The 25,171-nt window shown below is 39.4% G+C and overlaps 1 protein-coding gene across 6 annotated transcripts in view; it reads left to right on the top strand.

Moving 5' to 3' along the window:
• The window catches only part of MYO6 (myosin VI), a 125,990-nt gene that overhangs the window by 94,328 nt on the left and 6,491 nt on the right, over positions 1-25,171 (top strand). For 2 of the 6 annotated variants that reach the window (XM_042439828.1, XM_042439820.1), the window contains 9 exons: positions 1,088-1,296; positions 2,076-2,154; positions 7,206-7,366; positions 8,393-8,422; positions 8,888-8,926; positions 14,008-14,111; positions 18,348-18,479; positions 22,032-22,058; positions 24,660-24,881. In XM_042439828.1, the coding sequence (XP_042295762.1) occupies positions 1,088-1,296; positions 2,076-2,154; positions 7,206-7,366; positions 8,393-8,422; positions 8,888-8,926; positions 14,008-14,111; positions 18,348-18,479; positions 22,032-22,058; positions 24,660-24,881 (1,003 nt within the window). The remainder of the gene's footprint in view (positions 1-1,087; positions 1,297-2,075; positions 2,155-7,205; positions 7,367-8,392; positions 8,423-8,887; positions 8,927-14,007; positions 14,112-18,347; positions 18,480-22,031; positions 22,059-24,659; positions 24,882-25,171) is intronic. The other 4 variants (XM_042439850.1, XM_042439841.1, XM_042439835.1 and 1 more) reach the window with 3 other exon arrangements.

The raw sequence follows: 25,171 nt of genomic DNA, 5'->3' as shown, positions 1-25,171 counted from the left end.
TGTGTGTGTGTGTGTGTGTGTGTGTGTATATATATATATATACAGTAGTACCTCGGGATACGAATTACCCAGGTTATGAAATTTTCGGGATACGAAAAAAATGCAATAGAAAATAATTGCTCCGGGTTACGAATGTTTTTTCGGGTTACGAAAAAACTTCGGCGCTATTTTAAATGGAGCCGCGGCGGAGCCGCGGCTTTTTCCCCATTAGCGCCTATGGCATTTCGGCTTACGAAGGCTTTTCGGGTTACAAAAGTGGCCGCGGAACGAATTAATTTCGTAACCCGAGGCACCACTGTATATGTGCCTGCGTGCATGTGTGTTTGTTTATATATATAATAGGTATGGATACATACATATGTATATATATTCACACGCACACATACACACGTATATCTTTTTGTTTATGGACACACACACACACACACACACATGTTGTTTTGTACATATATGTGTGTTATGCGTATGCATGTAAGAAGATTTCTGGGTCAAAAAGACGATTGAGTGATGACGTCATGGTATCACTCCCCTCCAAATTAAATACGCATGCGCAATAGCGGAACAATATGAGAACGTACTCAGATAAAAAGGAAGGTACTGTGAAGTAAAATGCATTCCCATAACATTATCATCTCGTTATAACTTCTCCAGTGCGATAATTCCTGTTCCCAAAGCGTTTCTGCTCGTAACCGTTTCAGAACTTAATGGGAACGTTACAGGCTTTGATGTGATAAACTTCAAAAAGATTTCAATTTTGTTTGCCCTAGAAGCCCTCAAGGGTGGCATGGGGGCTATTCAACCACATTTTTAAGCCCCTCTGGGCAAATATAGCCCCAGAAGGACTTAAAAATAAATAAACAGGAAGTGAACTTCTGCTCACTTCCTGTTGTTAAAAAGGGTTTATTCTAGCCAAAAATGGCCAGAAAGGTCTCCTCAAATTGTGTTTTTTTTAAATTATACTTTCTAAAAAGTTTCTTTGTGAACCACCTTGGGTCTAGTTTAGGAGCAAGTTGGCATAAAAATAGACAAACAAACAAGCAAACTCAAATAAATAATGTCTGTGTTTTTCAATTATTTTATTTTGCAGGCCACTGAAATGCCTAGACAACAGATACAGAAGGAGTATGATGCATTAGTCAAAAGCTCAGAACAACTTCTGGGTTCTCTACAGAAGAGGAAGCAACAGGAAGAAGAGGCAGAAAGGTTGCGACGTATCCAGGAAGAGATGGAAAAAGAAAGAAAGAGGCGTGAGGAAGAGGAACAACGTCGGAAGAAGGAAGAGGAGGAAAGGAGACTGTGAGTGAAATCATCAGCTCTAGGTCTGAGGTTAATGGGGAAAAATGGCATGAAGAAACTAGTGAATATTCTTTGTCAGAATTGTAGAGAGAACCACATTTAAAACAGAGATTGTAAATCCTTTTCACTTTTGAAACACCACCAGTATTTCTGATTCAGATGGCTTTTCCCACATATCTTCTCTCCAGCCTGTACTAAATGCAGACAGATCTTAATTTCCGGGCACTCAGAGAGCAAGGCTTTCTGCTGGGGAAAAGGTGATTCTTTGTCCAGAAAAATCAAAGTGTATTAATTGTTTCATAATTACGTGTGTGTGTGTATCACTTGTGTACTGGAAGGAGTTATCAGGTGTGTGGGAGAACCAGCCTTGTAGAAGTACAAGAGAACATTTTGAAAATTAAGTAGAAAACTCCCTCCAAAACAATCCAATTAGAAGAGAGCATGTCGTGTGGTGGTGGAATGCTGATTGCTGAGAGAGGAAAGCTGGCATGTGGAGAGAATTGGAGTGATATATCCTGGGAGACAGCGTAACTGCTTTGTTGGAACCCCAAATACAATGCAGTGCAACATTCTTATTGCGACTTTAAATTTTGGACAACTCTATCCTCAATGCAGGTAACACAGTGCACTGCAGATGACTATGACTGCAGCATCCATAAACCTCAGCAGGCATAGCCAATGGTAAAGGATTATTGGAATTATATCGTAACAAGAAAGTGAGGAGAAGGCATGTAACAGCTCAACCTTTCTTTCTATAACTATCCATTTTATTTTTCTAGAAAATATGAGATTGAAGCAAAGAGAAAACAGGAGGAAGAGGAGAGGAAAAAAAGGGAAGAAGAAGAAAGGCGAATTCAGGTGTGTGTCATGGTAACTATAGTTGTTACACTTTGTGTATCTTGCAGCATTATCCTAATGCTTCCATTGTAGACACACTAAAATCTGGGGCTGAAACTTATTGAAATATATAGAATCATAAAGTTGTAAGGCACTGTAGAGGCAATCTAGTCCACCATCTTACCATACAGAAATAAAAGGCTAAAGCAATCTTATAAGATGGCTACTAACCTGTGTTTAAAGACCCACACATGGAGAGTCCATCACCCTCTGAGGCAATCTATTGTATTATTGAACAATTCTTACATTGAATAAGTTCATCTTAATATTTAGTTGGAATCTCTTTTTTTGTAACTTGAATCCATTTGGCTGTGTTTTAGTCTATGGGAACAGCAGAAAACAAGCTCGCTCCATCTTATGCATGGCATCCTGTCAGATTTCTCACCCCCTTTTTTTTTAGTGTTAAAGATGGCAATAATTTTTAATTCTAAAAAAAGGGGGTGGAGATTATACAGCCTTTCAGATGTTGTTGGACTGCAGCTTTCAGCAAGCTTAGTATTGTCATTGTTGAGGAATGATGGAAACTACAGTTCAAACACATTTGGAGGACTGGATGATTTGCACTTTTGTACTAAAGAAGTCCTTCTGTTTCACAGACTGTTGAGATGGAGTGTATATGGGTGTGTGTATATGTGGCATCTAGATGTTATAGGCCAGCATCCTGTCAGTGACATCTGCAAGTCCGACATACTTCTCGTTATCTCTTTTTTTTATTGTTGCCAAGGTTTGTATTCTCTTCTTGCTTCAAAAATGACCAAAGGCTCACCTATTCCACCTTCTCACCTTTCACTGAGATAATCAGTGGAGGGCTGGGAGGACTAAAAAAAAACCCTGTCTGGCTCTGCCAAGACCTCAAGAGCACCCTGGCACATCTAAGTGGATAAGGACATCAGACTACATCTGGCTATGGGAACATGACCAAAGGTGTTTTCATTCCTCCTCCACTGCTCTTCAGCAGCCACTGAATGGCTGTGAAGTAGGGGCTATCACAGCAAAATGCTGACTCCTGGAGGAGGGAGCTGTAGTGTAGTTCTACCTGCAGAATTTTTATTCTACACTCAATGATAGTGTAGAGGCATAGTTTGAAGAGGAAGAGAGGCAGAGAGGAGAGCTCTCTAAGGGAACAGGTACAAATTGCAAGTTCTTCAAAGATCCTTCTGCGCATTCATTTTAAAATAGACAATTGTAGTTCATATAGTGCATGCAGGAGTGCTAGATTTTAGACTGTAAATTTACTGATCTGCTTTCAATCCAATATGAATGTTAAGCGAATTTGAAGGAGAAAGAAATTCTGGTGCGTGAAAGAGAAAAGTACTTGTTAGGAGAAAGGTGTCAGGTTTGAGAACTGAGGTTTCATAAGACAGCTTTTACTATTCATGGATATGACAGAATAATGAAGCCATGATCTAGATGTCAAGCTTTGGAAAAAGATTCTTTGCAAAGTAACATTAATCTGCTGAAGCTTTTAGTTATAGTCTAAATCTAATAGCATCTCAGTGACAAAATATATTGCTTGATAGCTGAATTTTGCTTTTATTATGAACATTTCATTGATGTGTTCTTTGTTTTGTAATGTGAGTTTTTATGAACTTTCTAAACTGTTTTTAATTACAAGAAGTAAAAGATGGTTGTTGGTATCTTTACCAATGAATTTCCAGATAATCTGTGTGTTCCAAATGTTTGTATAACTAATGAATGAGACATATGAAAGAATAGATAACATAGGTGAAGCCTTGCGATTTCAGAGATTTTACAGAATATACAGAACCTGAATCCCATTTGGGGAAAAAAAATCTACAAAAAATACGTATGTATTTGCTGTGCTTGGAACCCTATTGTAGACTGAAACTAAGAACCTGAACAGACAGGCCAAAATAAAGCTGCTTCAGGCCACTTTGGAGGTATGCTGTTTAAATGATACTGTACACACATCTTAAGAGGCCAGAAGCTGCGCCAAAGGTGTGCCCCAGTCCTTAGGACTGGAGCATGGTTTTGGTGTGACTTCCGGCCTCTTTAGATGCATGCATGATTTAAACAGCACACTTCCAAAGTGGCCCACAGTAGCTTTATTTTGGCCTGTCTGTTTGGGCCCTTAGTATTTATTGCTTTTATATATTTGAAAAGTTATTTAACATATTACCTACCATAGTTATGACTTTTGGTTTTTTTAATGTTGTCCAGTCAAAGAGTTCTGTGCTATTTTACCTATTTATAATCTTAGATATATTTCAAGAGCCATGGGAAAAGAATCGGCTTATTATCAGTTATTATCAGCTGCAGCTTTGTCTTTATATACCAAAATGTTGGTGGTCTGCATGGCATGGAGAATTAACTGTATAATGAACTTGGGGTTGTGTTCAGATGAAATTGAAGGATGGCATGTTTGTCTCAGATGATGCAGTCTAAATGCTAGTAGGCAGAGATTAATAGCACATCCTTTACAGATTTTGAGGTTAAAATCACACAATTCCAATGTAGTAGAATATGATCAATGTTAATCTTTCATATTTACGCCACATCATTTTATCCTATTTTCTGGCCTGGTAATGAAGTTTGCACCAGAGGGGAGGGTTGAATTTATAGGTACAGGATTTCTTGGCTGGTGAGAGACATAAAAGTGCTTTGTTAAATTGCATACCAGGGAGAGCCGATTGCATTGAGGTCCAAAGCTAATGTTTGCCCCTGTGTTCCTTTAGTGGACTTCAGGGACATACCATGACCAACACAGAAGTGAAGTGATGTCACTTCTTGTTTTGGCTGAAAGCTGGCCATTTAGAGGGGGTTTAGGGAATAATACTGGGTAATAGGGGTAGTTTGAGCCTTTATGACTGTTTTGGGGATTTCCTGGGAAACTTGAGGGCTGCTGAGCACAGATTAGGGGGCTTTATGCCATGCATGAGGCACCCTTTCCTCACCCCTGATCTATATCTGTTGGATTCCATTTCCTTTCATTTTCTGATGGCAGCAGAGCAGATGTTTCTTTTAGGAGGGCTTTCTCTCTTAGGCCACCTCCAATTGGCTTTCCTTCTGGTGACTATTACTACTGGTTAAACTAAATTAGGGATCTGCATAGGAAATCCTCCATATCAGAAAGAAAGATTACTTGATAATATCATAATGGGAATGAGTGCGATTGCCCATTCATGTCAATTGTTTCAGCCCACTGCTATGGGAAGGAATTGTTGGATTAGACAGCTTAAAATTGAATCTTCAGACTACATTGGTAGTAGTGTGTTGGCATGTGGCTACTTAGGACTTGAAGCCACAGAAAATTAGCATAGAAAATAGCTGTATAAATTTGGTTGAAAATACAGAGGTTCATGAGTTTTAATGAGGGTTTCATCAATGTAAATTGTATTAAGTCCTGCAGAAAACTGTTAGACTCTTGCTGAATTATTCTGAAATGGCCAAGAAACAAAACTTCAAAATAACCTGTTCTTGATAAAAGCAAAAATAACTTCTTGACATGCTGCTTGAGAATCTGATATACAAAAGAGCAACGTATTGCCAAGTGCTTTGAGAAATATATTCAGTAATCATTTCTGTCATGTCTTGGCTCCTTGGATCTTAGACCATTCTGGCATTCTTAAAAATTAAAACAGCTGGCATTATTTTGAACTTTTGAAAAATGCTTGCTTTTGAGTAAACAATTTAGTAATCTAACTCATTTTCTAGACATCTTGTTTCTGTCATTTTAAAAACTTGGGCCCTAAGCAGATGGGCAGGATGACACGGGCCAGGCCCATGCTATCTTGATCTGGGTCCAGACCTGGGTCAGTCCCCGGGCCAGCATAGTAACAGACAGGTATTTACACTCCTTCCTTTGTTGTTGGGTCTGCTGAGAAGATCCTCATTGAGGCCTGTAAGGGTGGAAACAGGGTATCTGGCTACATCCATCTGGCCAGGTGTCCTCATCTCAGAAGCCACAATGGGGGTCTTCTCATCACACACAATGATGGAGGCAGGTACGGGGTACTTGAGGCTGTCTGGTTTGCTGGTTGTCACTGAAGAGTTTCCTAGATACTCCACGGCAAACAGCTGATCTTTTTAGACTGGTTTAAGGCCCCTTTGGGCTGGACCAGGCAGGATCCACTGGATCCATGACTGGTCTGCCTGGCCCTGACCCGGTGCTAATGGCCTTTGTTGTCTAGACAGGATAACATGAGTCTGGGGAGAGCACAGGCCTTTTGACCAATGCATATAGGCTCTTGGTTACTCTTAACATGAAGGTCTTCATATCACTAAAACAGATACTGCTTTTCTTATTGTATTACTTGCTTGCCTTGATCCACACTGCTCTGAATCACTACAAATGGGTTGTAGTGCCCATTTGGACACAGATGATTTAAGACAAGGGTCAAAAACCTCTACCCTTCATGCTCTGTCTACATACCTCTGAGCAATGATTGGTGGATTTTTAATATACCCTCCATAAAACTGAGTGGAAACCTACAGTTAGGAGTGCTGTTGCTGTGAAAAAAACTGGTGTAATTTAAGGGGCAAAACCCAGGATTTTCCCTGCCTCTCTCCCCCAAAATGGGGGGGGAAATGGGTTATGGAATATTTTCCCTTAAAATAATGAATAAAATATTTAAGTCAAGGTGTTCCCATATTTACTGCTCCCAAATTATTTCTAAAAACTGAGTAGCAGGTAGACTTTCATGGAAGAACATGTACTGTATTTGACATCATTGCAATTTCTGGTCTTGGATTCCCTTTTCCAGTTCTTTTGGTGGGAATGAGTGCTTTATGTCTGCTTGGCACTATGAACCACCAGAATAATAATTTTCTTCATTTTTGTAATGGTGATGATTTTTTGCTGATTTTATTTCATTGTATTTACCTGCTTCTCATAAGTTTGCAAAGTTAGAGAGGTTCACCTGGCCCCCAGACACCGTCCACCTTTGCTTTGGATGTCCCCCTGCCCCAAACTGGTCTAATTTCTTTCATGAACACCACTGGGTAAGTGGACTTGTAAACTTGCATGAAACATGTTCTTCATCATTGTGCAGGCTGAAGTTGAGGCTCAACTTGCCAGAGAGCGTGAAGAAGCCAGCCAGCAGCAAGCAGTTCTGGAGCAAGAGCGCAGAGATCATGAGCTGGCCATGAGAATTGCTCAGAGTGAATCGGAACTCATCAATGATGAATCTCAGCTAGATTTGGGATTACGCAGGTACAGCACTTTTTTGGTTCTGCTCTTTGAAAAATACATTTCCATTCAGAGGATATATACACAATATGGTATTTAAAAACACTGTTATGCCTTTTTTTAATAAAGAAAAGTCCATCAGTCTCCACCCTACACACAAAAACTACTAATCTAGATGCCGTGTTGTTCCAGATGCTGTCTGGACTGAGAATGGATATAGGTAATAAATTTATAGACTGGATTAAAGCAATATATACAAACTAACATGTGAGAATTATTATAAATGGAGAGAGGACAAAAACAATAAAAATTCAAAAGGGAACCTGTCAGGGATGCCCATTATCACCGCCAGTGATGAACCTTCATGGGAATTGGAAAAAAGGTGAGGAAGATAAAGATTCATAGAAGAGCAGTACAAACTTAAGTAAAGATTGAACTTAAGAGGATATAAAACAAATTAGAGCAGCAAAGGTTTACCCAGGATGAGAAGAAAAAGGAAGTCAGTGCGTGTTGTATGGAAAAAAGATAGGAGAATATTTTACTGTATTTAGAAGGTATGCATGAGAAGATGGGAAAGTAAAAGTGAATGACTTAAAGGATTTAAATGTTGCAAGAAAATTTATATGGTTAAAAGGGGGATATGTACAGATGGAGATGATATAGTTCGTTTTTCTGGGTTTTTTATTATTGGTTTTGACTGTTCGGCTGTTGTTTGGCTGTTGTCTGTTAGTTTAGTTTGTATTATGTGTATTAAAATTTAATAATAAAAAAGAGAAGCTAACAGGGTACCTTTAGCCCAGTTATCCTCTCTCACCATGTATCCCTTGTGGGGCCTTGTATGGATAAAATGGGAAGAGAAGAAGAACCATGTATGTAACCCTTCCAAAGAATGATGGGATAGAAATATAATGTGTAAATAAATGGAAACCAGGCTTCTGTTAATCTGCAGAGTAACTTTTCTTTTATGTAACCTGCCTTTTTTAATGTTGCAAATTGGTATAAAACTACTTAGGAAAAGGCTAAACTAATTTAAATGTCTTCTGTTTGCAGACCCAATGGAGCAAGCTGTCAAATGACTGCGTATGACATTTTCTTTCATTTTCTTTCTGCTTTGGGGCATTCTATCAAAATCTGTGGGTTTAAAAAAATTAGAATAATTTTCACATGATAAGCCACCTTCATTCTTTACCCTCAAATACACATAATTTGAGCATGCAGTCAATACATCCTATTTAACTGTCAATCTTTCAGACTGCTTATATGAAGTTACAGTTGGTTATAATCTAAATGTCACATAGGAATGGGATCTGACAAAAAAAAGTAGGGTGTTTAATTCAATGTATATATTCTGAACATGAATATATGTTCAGCATGAATGATTCCTTTTTTACTGGGATTGTTTTAATACAGCGTATGTTTTAGGGCAGGATACCTGACTGCTGAACCAGTATTAGATTTTATACATTTACTAACATTACTATAGTAAAACTCTTTTGAACATTGTACTGTGCCTCCCTTCCTCACATGCACTTACTTCTTTTATAGGGAGCAAATGGCTACAGAAATATCAGCACTTTTGTCTAGGTGGGTGTAACAGGATGCCACCGGTAAATCAATTTAATCACCACATCAAAGAATCATAAGCTAAATTAAAAGGCAGTTCAATTCATTTGAATTGCTTTGAGAATATGAATAAATAACTTCAAATCAAGATTCAATCACTGTACAAATTTAGTACCAATTTGCAACTAGATTATTTCTTTTTCTAATAATTTCACCCTTTGTTATATCAATTGCATGAAGAGACATTAATTTTCAGTAAAGTTCTACAGGATTGTGGACTTACATTATTTCAACAGATTTCACTATTTTATGTTGTCATTACTAATGTTGTTGTTATTGTTGTTAAACTTTACACTCCATCTTTTCACCTTTTCCTCAAAACCAAGAGTTCAGGTGTCTTTGGTATCATGTATTTTGAGATGGAGACTCTATAGGTCTCTTTTTGATATTACATTTATGTATGTAGCTATTGAAAATCAATTAAGACAAATCTATTTTAAAGAATGATGAGACTGGAAACTTACTTTGTTGACAGCATCCTTTAACTACTATTAGCTGGAATGCTAATAGACAGATGTCATATATTCAGTAGCCTTGTGTGAATAATGTTAGTATTCTTTTCTAGGACTTCAGTAAGGTTTTTATGAGCAGCAAATTAAAAAAAATGTCTTTCTTTCCACTAGAACAGATGTACCCTTGTAGCCTGAAGCTAAGATGAAGCATTACTTTCTTTGGAATGTGTTTAAAAAAAAAAAAAGAATATCACCAAACAATTGATTAAATAATTGATGTTAAGCTATTTATGTATTACTTTTAAATCCATAAAATCCCCCCTCTCTGTATTACGTTCCCAAGAGTTGTTTTCTTCATGCAGTGCAGAAGCAAGGCTTGGATTTTATATAATGACCAAATCTAAACAGCTGTCTTAACTCTTTCTTTTGTCTGCTAGTGATGAAAGGGAGGGAGATTTAGACATAAATTTCTAAATAGCAGAATACAGGGGGGTATAGCTACAGAGAAGGGAGGCACTGCCCCCTCAAATACAAAAATTTCCATCAGTCCCCAAATTTCTAGCACTGCAGAGAATGAGACATTGAACTGTTATATTTGCATTTCCCTGGTATTTCAACTTCCCCTTTTCTTTGGATGCTATATTTCTAAATGCTTAACTGAAGTTTTCTGTTACTGCAATGCTAGAGATTTGGGGATTGAAGAAAAATTCAGTGGGGGACAGAATTCCTACTTTGTGGGTGGGCAGTGCCCCCACTTCTTCCTCCAACAGAACATACAGCTTGAGAAACAGCACAAGGAAATAAAGGGGATATCAAGTTTGTGATATAGTGTGGGCAGGTGGGATCACTTCAAGGTGAGATTATGCGGGGGGGGGGGGGGGAGTTTTAAAAAGAAAGTTGAACACATACATCAAGACCCTGTAGAGAAATCAAGCTGTAAAGTCATATAAGAAAAATAAACAAAAGATTGATTTTCATAGAACCATCACAGAAAAGCTAAGTTACACAATGAAAGGCGGGATATAAATACCTAAATAAATAAATAAATAAATACCGGCCTGTTACAGACTTCCAAAATAAAGCTGCTTCAGGTCTCTTTGGAGGTATGCTATTTAAATGATGCGAAAGCCACACTCCATTCTTAAGCACTGGAGTGCAGCTTTGGTGCAGCTTCCGGATTCTTAGGATGCATGCATCATTTAAACAGCATACCTCCAAAGAGACCCAAAGCAGCTTTATTTTGGCAGTCTGTAACAGGCCACCATTCTTAAACATTTCTCCTTTTACCCCAGATCTTTGTGCTCAGTTCTGTTAGGCTGACGGGCAATGCAGCTAAATAAAGAAAATCCTCTGGATTTGTCACGTTAATTGTTCAAGAAGCTTAGCCATTATACTGAAGAAATTTGATATAACTAGCACCCTTTAGTATCTAACAGGTACTGGGCCAGCAATTTGAAACTTAACCTTTACATTTCATTGTGCCCTTACAGGACAGATTATTTTCACTTGCCTTCTGTAGTTGTAAGGACAATGAAATCCTAAAATTCATTTGAGTTTCAAATTGGTTAAATAGCGCATGGGGAATATGTTTGTCTTCTAAGCTGTACCTTTGTGACATGCCCTAATGTAATGACTGCAATAAGAAGGCTATTGATTTTTCAGCAAAAGGCCAAATGCCACATTTGAGATCACATTAATTGGCAAGGAACAGAATCCACCATTAATATTTTAATATTGAAAATTGAGTCCCTGTTGGCAGAGATAGTTGGATCACTATTGCCAGTTTTATTCTGTCTGCTAGATAATAACTTTGGAGAATTTTGTCTAGTTCTAACAAAATTCTAACCAAGAGTAGGGGTTTGCTTTTAGTAGAATTTAACTATCACATTAGATCTAATAGAATAAGGCAGTTTTATTCAGACAATAATATTTGTAAAGAGAAACAAAATGAAGTTTGATTTTGTAAAAAAGAGAGTGATTTTAAAATGTTGGTGATTCAGATGGAATGAACCTATCCCTTTCCAGAAACATGCAGTTTCTTCTATCTGCTCTCTATGGGGAGGTATAGATTATAGCTGGGGGGAAAAAATCTGACAACACCCCACTTCAGAAACAGTGATTTCATTTTTAAACAAGTTGTAATCACTGCCTTTTTTGTTTTTGTAAAGCCCTTTTCTCCAAGGCCACTTCCAAGTTCTGTTTTTTTCATTTTTAATTTGGGAGGTGCAGCGCAGTGGGTCCTGGAAGTGGGAGTTGAGCCTGACATAAATGGGAAGAGAAGTGTTGGAGTAGTGAAGCAAGACTACCATCCAGGTTTCCTTTCATTACAGGACAGTAATGTCAAATATTAATTTGTTCTTAAATGTTACTTACAGTGCTCAGGTAACACAGTCTTTCCCCATGCTGACCTCCTGCTTAAATGATGACCTTGCCTGCCATGTTTAATTTTGTGATGGGCTGACTTAACTGCTTTTACTGTGCTGCAGATCATGCATCTGGAGCCATATGTTGTTCAGGGCAACTGAATGATGAGACAGTTGGAAAGACCTGCCTTTGTCATCATAGCTTCCCACCTTCTCACAACAGAGCTTTTACAAATATCCTTGTAAAAAAGGTGTAAAGTTATTCAGTTGTTAGGTTAAAATTGTAAGGTACTGTAGTTATAACTTTGTTACTGGAACAAAGAAATTGAATGTAGAGAGATCTTGTAGCACCTCTGAGACTAACTGAAAGAAAGAAGTAGACAGCAAGATCTTTCGTAGACTTCAGTCTACGAAAGCTCATGCTGTCCATTTCTTTCTTTCAGTTAGTCTCAAAAATGCTACAAGATCTCTCCACATACTGATTCTACAGACTAGCATGGCTATATCTTTGAATTTTACCACTTGAAGAAATTGAATGTTAGTTAACTTATCAGGTCTGTTACTCTTTTTTAAAAACCAAATTTGAAGCTCTACATTGTAAAGTCTGCACTTAGTGATGAACCTTGGGAAGAAAAGAGCATAAGATATGGGTGGAAATAGAGTCAGGAGGGGGTATGACTTCATAAACAGGGCCCCAAAGTAGGAGACACCCATAGAACATAGGCTTGGAATGTGAAAATCTGTGCCTCAGTTTTGAACAGTTCCTTTGAATTTTGATTGCATTTTCCTCCCATTTTTGTTGGGTATCGGGTTACAAAGCCTTCCTTTTTTCTTTCAGCACTGAAATGTACAAAGTTTTCCCCCTCATTGAGCCTAATTGATTCTAATTTGCACAGTTTTATCCTAATTTGTACACCTTAACTAACGTAATGCAACATTTTTCTGTTGACCTAAGTGGGAAGTGTTTATATGTATGGAAAAAAATCTGCATATTTTAGCCATTCATAGTTCTGTTTTTTTTTTTTATAAGCCCTGTATTTTGTAGAAATGCCCTGTAAGCCTTGCAAATATGCATATTCAATACAAGATGAGCCATACCCTTTTTGCTCAAGTCTCAGGAGGTGTGAAAGTGCTACTGCTGTCAATACTGTTGAGTCCAACTCAGTTTTCTAGGCAGGGTCGAAAAGGGTAGATGTTCAGATGCGGTAGAGTGATCAGGAAAGGAAGAGGTAGGAATAAAAAGAAAACCTAAAGGACTGGAGGCAGCAAGAGAGAGTGTAAAATGCTAATGCTGAGCTGAGGAAAAACTTGGGTTAGCCTTTTGGAGGCTGGGGAGGGGGTGTGATGAAAGCTGTGAGAGCTAGCTTTGAGGAGTTAGAAATGGGGTTGTGCAGGAGTGTGTATTTGCATCAAAGATGTGACTCATTTCTGCTGCAGCTCTTAGCCTTGAGGACATGGAGCCATCCTTGAATGTCCAGGGATACAGTGATGAAAATAGCTTTCCTCAGTTATGTTTTTTCCCCGATTGGTAGTCACATTCTTCTCTTTCCATAGCAACTTCAAAGTTCTCATTGATCCAGTTATACTTCCATTTCAGTAAAGGATTGTTATCTTCCATATGTATCCTGGACAATACAGCTGTATTTTACAATGTTATGAAGCTATGCAAAGCACTTATTAGGCTTTGTGTTCATATCCTGCCAATTGCGAAAGACACAGTTATGTAAAATAAAAAGGTACACCCCCCCTCTTTAAAACTATGAATGAAGCAGATGCCAGGAAAGGATTGGACTACTACTCTTTTATTAAGAGCAACACACCTCTAAAGTTGCATACATTGGTAAAGTGTGTTTGCATGTTTCCATCCAGTTATCATTAAGGCAAGCATGGGAAGCCTTTCCCCCTCCAGTTGGTTTGGACAAAATGTCTTGTTTTTTATTAGGCATGTTGGTTTGGACTTTTTGAAAGCCCAAAACATCTGAGGGTCCAGAACTTTTTCTTCACCCTCTCCATTGAGGAGTCCAAAAATGTTACTCTTGATTAAAGAAATACCTTTAACAACTATGTTGAATACTATTATGTACATCTGTCTCTTTATTTCTTAGGTGCCTTTCTTGTGGCTGTGTGCCTGTCTACCCTTGATTTTAGAGCCTTTTTGTCCTTTGATTTGCTGACTTCACTCAGTCCTATCTTTCATGTTCCTATAACTTTTAATCAACATTTATAGGGGACCTGCAGTTCAAGCCACAAAAGCTGCCATTGGCACTAAAAAACATGACCTTAGCAAGTGGAAGTATGCCGAGTTACGTGACACAATCAATACCTCTTGTGGTAAGTAATGGTTCCTTTCACTGGGGTGAGAAGAATTCATACAGTAGCAGTTTTGATTCATTTTGATTGCTGCAGCAGAAAGGTGGGGTATAAGACTAACGTTTATTTATTATTTATTATTTTCTTGGACAGAATTCTGAAACTCTTGTCTCAATAATTAAGTCCCTGATACAAACCTAATAATAGTGGGTCATTTATTCTTTAAGTGCTTCTTAGTTGACACTAGTAGAGAAATAAACGCTGTTTCATTCAGGTTCATAGGAAAAGGAAATATAAACAATCAAAGCTGCACAGACTATCTGAACAACCACCTCCCCCAGGAGTGGGAAGGAGAAACCAGCTAACACTGAAAAATAATCTAACTATCAAAGCCAATAGGATTTTTAATTGCCAGTACAAATAAAACAAAATAAAATAAGTCTCCATATTATGATTGCCTAATTTATTATTTGTAAATATCAACATCTTTGTATTCAGTAGTGCAGTTTCCTAAAAGTGCCACTAACACTGGTATGTAGAAGAAATGGGAAGGGCTTTATTATGTGCCAATTCTGCAATGCATGAACTGAGGAAAAAACTTGTTCCAATGCTATTTTCAAGATTGGCCTTTGGTTCTTTACTGACTGCTAAACAAAAACAGGTATGCACTATTAAAAGATGTAAAAGGCATAATATTACATAAACAAAATGACAAAGCTCTAATATATCACAATAGAGATCACAAATGACATACATTTATTGAGACCAACACTGAACAGTATCTATGGAACCAATCTTGCGAAGAGTCTATAGGAAGTGCCCAGCAGAAAAACCGAATTGTGAAGCTGTCTTGGGGAGTCTGTGAATTCTTAGAAAGAATCTTGTTGAAAAGCTCCAAATTCCGGATTGCTGGATTTGCCACATAGAAAATAAGCAGTGTGCATAAATCAAGGACTGAGAGTAAGAGAACAAGTGATCCCGGAGAAATCTACAGCCTTGTTACAATACACAATATAAACATTTATACATATACACCAGATCCTACTGTGTAAAGAAAGAAAACACTGCAAAGCTGATAGTAGATGTGATTTTCAGTCCTATTTTGACTGGAAAGGTTGCATTTTTGAACATGTGTCTAACTAGTTGATTGACTGACTGACTGACTGAAGAGTTAGAAATGGGAACTATCAGCATATTGGTGGTACCAAACCCCTAGTGTCTTGACAAGGCCTCCCAGTGGTTTCATGTACATATTAAATATCACCGGGGTGAACCAGACAGAGAACCAAGAGCTATTGGCCAAAAACAGGGTTCCCCCAGCACTATCTTCTAAAGCCATTCTTCCAGGAAGAAGCAAAAGCACTACACACCAGTGACTCCAGGTTACATCCCATGGAAGCAATGAAGAACAATAGCATGACTGACAGTATTAAAAATTGCTGGGATATCCAAAAAAAACTAACAGGGGTACACTCCTCTAATCTGCCTCTTTGTGTAGTTTGTTCATAATGTCAACCAAAGCTGTCTTTGTCCTGTAACCAGTGTGAAGCAAGATTGAAAGGGGTGTAGATAATCTGTTTCCTCCAGGAAGCTCTGGACCTGAGAAGCCAGCACACACACAAAGATCTTCCTTGAGAATGGAGTAATGGTGACAGGCTGGTAATTATCCAGGGAATAATAATAATAATAAAAAGTTTTTATTTATATACCGCACCTTCCTCAGATCAGGGCGGTTACACAGGTTACAATTACACATACAATGCATTAAAAACAAACAACCATACAGTATACAATAAAATAAAGGGAATGGTGAGGGGGGAGGGAATCAGGTCCAGCAATCTCTCTCCCTCTGAGGCCTGGACCAAGGCAGATGGACCGGAGGAGGGCTCTTCTTCTTCAGGCTAGCCCCTGAGGGTACTGGGCCAGCCTTCTCCTCCCTCTCAGAGGCCGAAGATGACAGGGAGGGAGGAGCCTCCTTCTTCAGGCTAGTCCCTGGGGAACTGGGCCAGCCTTTCTCTCCCCCAGAGGCCGAAAGATGCAGTTAGGGAGGAGGAGCCTCTGTCTTCAGGTTGGCCTCTGATGGTGCTGGGCCAGCTTCTCTCTCCCCCAGAGGCCGAAAGATGACAGTTAGGGAGGGAGGAGCCTCGGTCTTCAGGCTGGCCTCTGATGGTGCTGGGCCAGCCTTCTCTCCCCCAGAGGCCGAAAGATGACAGTTAGGGAGGGAGGACCCTGTCTTCAGGCTGGCCTCTGATGGTGCTGGGCCAGCCTCTCTCTCCCCCGAGGCTGAAAGATGACAGTTAGGAGGGAGGAGCCTCTGTCTTCAGGCTGGCCTCTGATGGTGCTGGGCCAGCCTTCTCTCTCCCCCAGAGGCTGAAGAATGACAGTTGGGGAGGGAGGAGCCCTGTCTTCAGGCTGGCCTCTGATGGTGCTGGGCCAGCCTTCTCTCCTCCCCCAGAGGCGAAAGATGACAGTTGGGGGAGGGAGAGCCTCTGTCTTCAGGCTGGCCTCTGATGGTGCTGGGCCAGCCTTCTCTCTCCCCCCAGAGGCTGAAAGATGGACAGTTAGGGAGGGAGGAGCCTCTGTCTCAGGCTGGCCCTCGATGGTGCTGGGCCAGCCTTCTCTCTCCCTCAGAGGCCGAAAGATGACAGTTAGGGAGGGAGGAGAGCCTCTGTCTTCAACAGGCGGCCTCTGATGGTGCTGGGCCATCAGACTTTTTAAGCAGTGGTTATGCAACTGCTGCTTTTAGGCATGGTGCAATCATGTAGTAGAAGGCATTCACCATTTACTATAACTAGTTGGCCAATCCCCCAGCCACTTTTATAAGCCAAGAAAGGCAAAAATCCAGTGTCTGCATGATAGATCTACTTCCTTAAGGCTGAAAAATGTTGATTATTCCTGGAGAAGCAAGCCTTAAAGATACACCAGCCAGGACTGTATCAGCTAGACCATCCAAGTTGGATAGATCTGAGCAATTTTATCTGTAGAGTGCTGTGTAAATTGTTCACAGCAGGCTAAGTCTACACTCTTCTCTTGCGGATCAAAATATAATAGGCCTTTCTACATACAAGACTAGTCCTTTGGACATCTGAGCAGATGCAATGCTGGAAGAGAAAAATGCTTTGTCTCACTTTTTTCTTTTTATCCCTTCTATTGGCGCATTTACCTCCATGAAATAACCCTTTCAGCTGTTGCCCATGGTCTGATTTTCACACTAATTACCATACCAATAGTTTCATCAACATTGATTCCCTAGTGTTGGTTATTACCTTTGGGCCCGAGTTACTTCCAGGAACGCCTCTCCCTACATAATCTTCCCCGCACACTCAGAACATCTAGGAAGAACTTGCTAGAACTACAAACGATTAGATTAGTCTTAAATTCCCAAAGAACTTTCACTGTAGCGGCTCCGAAATTCTGGAACAGTGTCCCAGCAGAGATCCGTCTTATCACCTACTTGGATGCTTTTAAGAGGGCAATTAAGATGGATCTCTTCCAGCAAGCATACCCACCTGACCTAGTATAAGAAATATTGTTCCATTCTTGACTAAGATTTGAATATCTCTATTCCTCCCTCACTCTTTGATAGAACCTGTTTTAAAGGAACTATTTGTAAACTGTTATTGTATTTTATTATTGTGTTTTGTATATTTTATCGGGTTATAATCCTGCCTCAATCCATCTGGGAGAGGTGGGAAAATATAAATAAAACTATTATCATCATCATCATCATCATCATCATCATCATCATCATCATCATCATTAAAACAAAGATATTGTTTGTCTATGCTCCATGGAAGAGGGCTTCATGTCCCTTGTTATTTCCTCACTCCAAAGGTCAACCATAGCTTCAACAGAAATGTTTGTTTGAAGCATCAGGAAAATCTCCAAATGTTGTTAGGAGGCCATCTGGGTGCATTAGCTTCTGTGAGTGGAGAATCTTAATCAGCCGTCCATTCCTGCAGAGTCAGTCTAAACTCTATAAGATAGCCAGACAGACAGTGTGTTTTTAAGCTGAACTGTTTGAGTTTCTTAGCACCCATACGTTTAATAAAATATCTTATAAGTGATTAAAAAAAAAACAAGCTCCTTCCCCATTTACGTTTGTAAATGCCAATTTGTTTACCATGTAAGAAGCAGTGATACAAGTATAAATTGCTCTGAAATAATTTTACCCATGTGTTTATTTCAAGAAAACCCATAAACATTTGTTTACCTTTTTCTCACTTATTCCACTCCTGCTGTGTTTGTTTGAAATAGATATTGAACTGCTGGCAGCTTGCAGAGAAGAGTTTCACAGGCGACTAAAAGTTTACCATGCTTGGAAATCCAAGAATAAGAAGCGCAATGCAGAAACAGAACAGCGTGCTCCAAAATCAGTGACTGACTATGGTGAGGGCAAATGCTTTGTTTCTGAAAAGCAGAGAAAATTTAAGGACATAGCAGACATCTAAATGTGTCTTAAAAGTATCTTGTCAGCAATGCTCCTGGGAAAGCTAGCATTTACCGTGCCAAATCCTTTATAAAAACCTCTCCAATAGAATGTTTTAATAGGCAGCATATACTATTTATATCCATTTTCTTGTGTAATCCAGAGCAAAATGTGTTACAAGCAGAAGGCCAGGTACATGACAGAATTGTGTCTGCAAAACAAATAGTAGGACATACGTTGGAAAGCTGAAATAGTTTGTGTCAAGGGTGTATATCAGGGTGACCAGGTATCCTTCTTTTCCAGGACATGTCCCCCATTTCAACCTTCTGTCCAGGAGAAATTTCAAATGTTCTCTATTTTAAGCATGACCAGGCAGCATGAAGTTATAGTTACATTAGTGTTTTCAACTTATATTTGGGAGTGTCCTACATTTGCCTTGAATGTCCTACATTTAGCGGTGCTTTGTCCTCTTTCCTGGTTATGACCTCTGCTCACCCTGGTGTATACCCTCCTCTCTTCCAGTCCTGATACATATTCTCAAATTTGTGTGTGGCATACTCATTTGTAGCCTCCACTGGGCAAGCAGAGTCTTTGGGCCAAACATTCTGCACTCTGTAATGAGAGGGGAAAAGAGCAATACCCAGTTGGTTTGTTTTTTGTAGACTCTAAACTTGGTGAATGTGTAAATAAAAACATTGGCAGAGTGTTTCATTTATAGAAAGATTCCTGCTAATTCTGCTAGCAGAAGTAAGATATCTGCCTGGCTTGGGAGATGCAGTTAGTTCACACTTGCCACTAGTTGGATGTTTTGTACTTAGGGGGGATTGTCCCAAGGAGTTGGTTAATGCTGATAATTTTTATTAGGGGTGAACAATACTGGTTGTGCTTTCCATTTTCAGTTTTAATATAAAGCTCATTAGAGTCTCTGTTCTGAAGCATATATTGGCTCAAGAACACTTGCCCCCAAAGTATTCCAGTTCTTAGCAAAGCTTGGTGTTTCCAGATCTTAATATTGAAATGCCTTCTAGGTAGGTTCGCAGATCAGAGACATGTTGTTAATAAAGATATGAAAACCATACAAGAAACCAGATACGTTTTATCCCAGATGTTGTAAGCAGTAAATAAATGGAAAGAAACATTCTCTCATTCTTTTTCTACAGAGAGGCAGGAATTACTGGATGTTCATGATATACAACTACTTTAATTATTTACAAGTGTATGTCATTTTACAGCTACTGCAGTTATGATGGACATGCCTGTGCAAGCTGCCTGTTTATTTCATTCAAAGAATAAACTTTGAGTAGAGGATGTCTTATACCTATTCTTCCTTGGCTGGCTGAGACATATTTTTGCTTTTTCAGAGTGCTATTGGTCTGAGCCTTCTCCAAACCATAGCAGGGAAATATCTTGCTAGATTTGATATGCTAGATATGATATTCATTGAAACATCTTTTTAGGAAACAGAGCAGTGTGGAACTATGCATCTCCAGATTTCCCCATGCTGTGCAGGAAAGGAGTTTCTTTCTCTCTTGAGCCAAGCAGAAAGAATCCTGGGTGATTGATTGCTGTTAAACAGAGTCCCTCTCCTGCCCATGCTGCCAATGTCTGGGGAGTGAAAGTTGAAACAAAGGCTGAAACACTGAAGCAGAAAGCTTCAGGTAGAGTCCCTCTTGTTGCATGCAGACATACACACACTGAAGGAGCCTCCAAGTCTTACCTTTGACATCCTTGGGTCATGGCAAATCCATAATTTTGGCCCCAAAACCTGCCCTCAGCTTATGCATGAGATCTACAGTTATCCAACAGAAGACTACATTGACGTAAAGATAAAAGCAAACAGGTTAAGCACCAGTCAATGAGTATCAGGTCCAGTATTTTCTTCTTGTAGTTTCCAACCAAATGCTTATGGGAAGCCTAAAATCAGGACCTGAGAGAATCATAGAGTTGGAAGAGACCACTAGGACCATCCAGTCCAACCCCCTGCCATGCAGGAAATCCAAATCAAAGCATCCCTGACAGATGGCCATCCAGCCTCTGTTTAAAGACCTCCAAGGAAGGAGAGACTATCACCCTCTGAGGGAGTGCATTCCACTGTCAAACAGCCCTTACTGTCAGGAAGTTCCTCCTAATGTTGAGGTGGAATCTCTTTTCCTGTAGCTTGCATCCATTGTTCTGGGTTCTGTTCTCTGGAGCAGAATAAAACAAGCTTGTTCCCTCCTCAATATGACATCCCTTCAAATATTTAAATAGCGCTACCATATCACCTCTTAACCTTCTTTTCTCCAGGCTAAACATCCCCAGCTCCCTAAGTCGTTCCTCATAGGACATGGTTTCCAGACCCTTCACCATTTTTGTCACCCTCCTTTGGACACGCTCCAGTTTCTCAATGTCCTTTCTGAATTGTGGCGCCCAGAACTGGACACAATATTCTAGGTGGGGCCTGACCAAAGCAGAATACAGTGGCACTATTACTTCTCTTGATCTAGACACTATACTTTTATTGATGCAGCCTAAAATTGCATTGGCCTTTTTAGCTGCCGCATCACACTGTTGACTCAATGTTCAACTTGTGGTCTACTTGGACTCCTAGATCCCTTTCACACGTAGTTTCATTCAGCCAGGTGTCCCCAATCCTATATTTGTGCATTTTATTTTTCCGCCCTAAGTGCAATACCTTACATTTCTCCATGTTGAATTTCATTTTGTTAGCTGTGGCTCAGCTTTCTAATCTATTCAGGTCATTTTGAATCTTGGTCCTGTTCTCTGGGGTATTAGCTATTCCTCCTAATTTGGTGTCATCTGCAGATTTGATAAGTATGCTCCCAATTCTGTCATCCAGGTCATTGATAAAGATGTTGAATAGCACTGGGCCCAGGAGAGAGCCCTGTGGGACCCCACTGGTCACTTCTCTCCAGGATGAAAAAGAGCCATTGTTGAGCACCCTTTGGGTTCGGCCGGTCAACCAGTTACAAATCCATGTAACAGAAATTGCTCTGGTCCATTGTTGTTCTCCAGCAAAGGTTGCTCTGCATTCAGTATTGGATGTAACAGATAGCTCTCAAGAAAAGTTAAAAATTGAGAACTTTGGCTTCCATGAGATAGTCATGAATGGACTAGATAGGTGGTTGGGACCACCAGAGATCCACTCCTCCACTGGCTTCTCTTACTGCCCATCTGTGTTTCATTCCTTGCAGATTCCCAAGTTAGCTATGGTTTACTGTTATGTTGGCTTTGACATTCCATGAATAAAACAGACTTCTTCCCCTTTCCACTATAAAACCTTCTGACCTTATGTGCATGTGAGAGAAGTAGAAACCCAAAAGGCAGGCTTTCCTAGAACAGGATGAACCCTTACATTATATCCAATTTGTTTCCTGTTTCATGTCCTTCCCATTGGTTGGTTGAGTATGACTAATGACACTTTTCATTGAATTATTGGAAATGTTAAATTTTCCACATTGCTCAGGCTGGAATGTTGTCTGGTGTCTTCAGTATCAAATGTTTGTTTGCAGATTTTGCACCATTTATGAACAACTCAAGTAAGTGAGGGAAATGGTATCTTTCAGCTAATTTTAATGGATGGGCAAATGTAGGCTCTGTTTTACTAATACAATAGTGTTTTGCTACATTTATGTAAATTAGGATCTATTCAATAATAGTTTTGCGGTCTAAAATTGCTCAAGAAATAGCGGTGATTGTGGGGAAACAGTGACTGAAGAAGATATACAAATTGTCCTAGATTGTCCTATTGTAGTAATTACAGAAAAGAGTAATTAATCTGAATTATAAATCTGCATGCCCTTTCAGTCGACCATTTGTTCGTCTTAGATACCTGTAGCAAAACACTACTATTGTCATTAATGAACTAACCTTTAGAACAAAAACTAATGTCTAATGGGCTCAATATAAAAGAGATTTACTGCCTCTGTTGCAGGGAAGGCACTTGGTTCACGGTGTAGTTGATCTTTAAGGGGGAGAGTGCAGGTGTATGCAAGAAAAAGACCTGTCATATACCATCTAATTCCCTGAAAAGGCTCCTTAATTCTTAGTCCTCATGCTTCACTACTGTGCTAGTGAAGCCAAAGCCTCAATTTTCTGCAAAGTACATAGAGATTCTTTATAGAGATTGATTAAATTGTTTCTAAGGCCAGGTAATTCAAATAGAATTAAACAGAACTCCATTTTTATCTAGAATTTTCCTAGGTAAAACTGTCTAGAGTATAATGTTTTCTGTTAATGTTGATTGCTAAATGGTAGATAATTATGATCAAAACCTGGAAGGTGTCCCCCCCCCCAGGTCTTTTTCCTCATTTCCTTACTTTCTTCTTATGGATATGTGGCTTTATTCTCCAATGGTACTAATGATGGGAAATATTTCATCAGATACTACTTTCTGCTCTGGGCTAAACAGTTGTCATTTCTACATGTATACATACAATATTTGTAGCAATTGACATTTTTCTTTCTGTTCATAGTTACAAACATCCTGTCTGTAGATATAGAGGGAACATAAATAAATTGCATGTGACAGCAGTTTCCTCTGTGTCACCTTAACCCAAATTCAAAGCCATATTTACTACTTAATGGTCAATTGGCTTGCAGTCAGAACAATGTGGTGTTAATTTTTCCTTTATATCTAATTACTTAACTGTGTTTTATGTTAGTTGATCATAACAAACTGAAGTTCATAACTCTTGCCTTTTTAAAACCACGTAATACAGTGGGTCCTTGTTATCCGCTGGGGTTTGGTTCCAGGACCCCCTGTGGATAACAAAATCTGTGGATGCTCAAATCCCATTAAATGCAATGGCATAGCAAAATGGTGTCCCTTATATACAATGGCAAAATTAAGATTTTCTATTTGGAATTTTTACTATTTTAAAAAATATTTTCAAGCCATGGATGCTTGAATCTGTGGATAAAAAATCCATGGATAAGGAGGGTTGATCTTGGGTGAATGCAAAAAAGACAAATTGATCTAGAATAAACTACTCAAGCTCAGTTACCTAAACATTACCTCTAGCAGATTTTGGTGGGGATGGACTCTCATGAGCATGTTTCTAGTAGTGCATCAGAAACTTGTAATGCTATCCTATTTTAAACTGCTATTATAGGCTGCTGGCACACAGCAGAATTAATACAGTTTGATACTGTTTTAACTGGCATCGCTCTATCATTTGGGATCCTGGGATTTGTAGTTTGTTATGGCACCAGAACCCTCTGGCAGAGAAGGCTAAATGTTGCACAAAATACAGGTCCCAGAATTCCATAACACTGAACCATGGCAGATAAAGTGATGCCAAACTGCATTAATTCTGAATATAGATGTAGCCCCAGTCCCAACTTCAATCAGCCCTCCATATCAGCAGGCTTGCCATCCATGGATTGGAGCACTGGATGGCCCTGCCCTATTATTGTCAATGGCAGCTTATGTTCATGGCCATGCCAAATGCGGCCACGTGCCTATTGTGTATTCATTGACAGTAATGGGACTTAAGGTCCCATGCTTTTTGCTGTCTGCAGGCAGTGGTCTGGAATGGAACCTGCACAGATATGAAGGGCTGACTGTATAATTAAATATTTTAGTGGCATTTTTGCAAAACTCAGGTCTTTGAAATTCAAAAAACTGTCATGTCCTTCTTTATGTTAGAATATGAGATTGGAGGCTTTCTCAATTCTTTCTCATTCCTCACTTTTTTACATTACATTTGCATCCACCACATCATTTAAGGTGCATTGCCTGGATTTTTAAAAAGTGCTTTCAATAATTCTCAGTAAACTATTGTTCATTTGAGATTCTTGATGTAATTCAGAAGGCCCTTTTCATGTTCACCAAGTCAGCATGGATCTGAATTGTTGCTTGGGCTAGACTCACTAGAAAGGTATTATAGTGCACAGGCAGACAACCTCAGCAGTCCTGACTTCAAGCTCCCCTGCAGTTGTGATGACTGAAAACATGATGGGAAATGTAAGAAATAGTCTGTTTTTATTTCCTCTTCTGCCCTCAAATATATGGTGATATTTTCAGACTTTTCCTGCTTTTGCACAAATTAAATTAAAATAAAATAAAGGGAAGACTCTGAAGACTGATTTTGATGCTTTTGATAGATATCTATATTCACACTGGTTATTTCTCATAGCTCAACAGAATGCAGCAAGTCAGTTAGCTGCTAGGCAGCAGCCGGAGACTGAAGTGAATCGGCAGCAACGTTACTTCCGCATTCCCTTCATCCGCCCAGCAGACCAATATAAGGATCCCCAGAACAAGAAGAAAGGCTGGTGGTATGCCCACTTCGATGGACCATGGATTGCTCGTCAGATGGAGCTTCATCCAGATAAGCCACCCATCTTGCTAGTGGCTGGTTGGTATTTGGTTTAATTTTGTATTAGATTTAGAATGCCATGCTAGCTTTTCACGTGACAGGGGGTTTTGAAGCAGGAAATTAGTCACCTGTTTGAATTCTGATTGGTATTTACAGTGGCCCCTTGGTATCCACTGAGGTTTGATTCCAGCGCGCGCACACGCACACACACACACACGTACATGTATACCAAAATCTATGGATGCTCAAGTCCCATTAAATACAATAGCATAGTAAAATGGTGTCCCTTATATAAAATGACAAAATCAAGGTTTGCTTTTTGGATGGAG

The sequence above is a fragment of the Sceloporus undulatus genome, chromosome 1 (genome assembly GCF_019175285.1).
Source record: "Sceloporus undulatus isolate JIND9_A2432 ecotype Alabama chromosome 1, SceUnd_v1.1, whole genome shotgun sequence".
NCBI lineage: Eukaryota > Metazoa > Chordata > Lepidosauria > Squamata > Phrynosomatidae > Sceloporus > Sceloporus undulatus.
The sequence above is the reverse complement of the archived record's forward strand: the minus strand, read 5'-3'. Positions and strand labels throughout refer to the sequence as shown.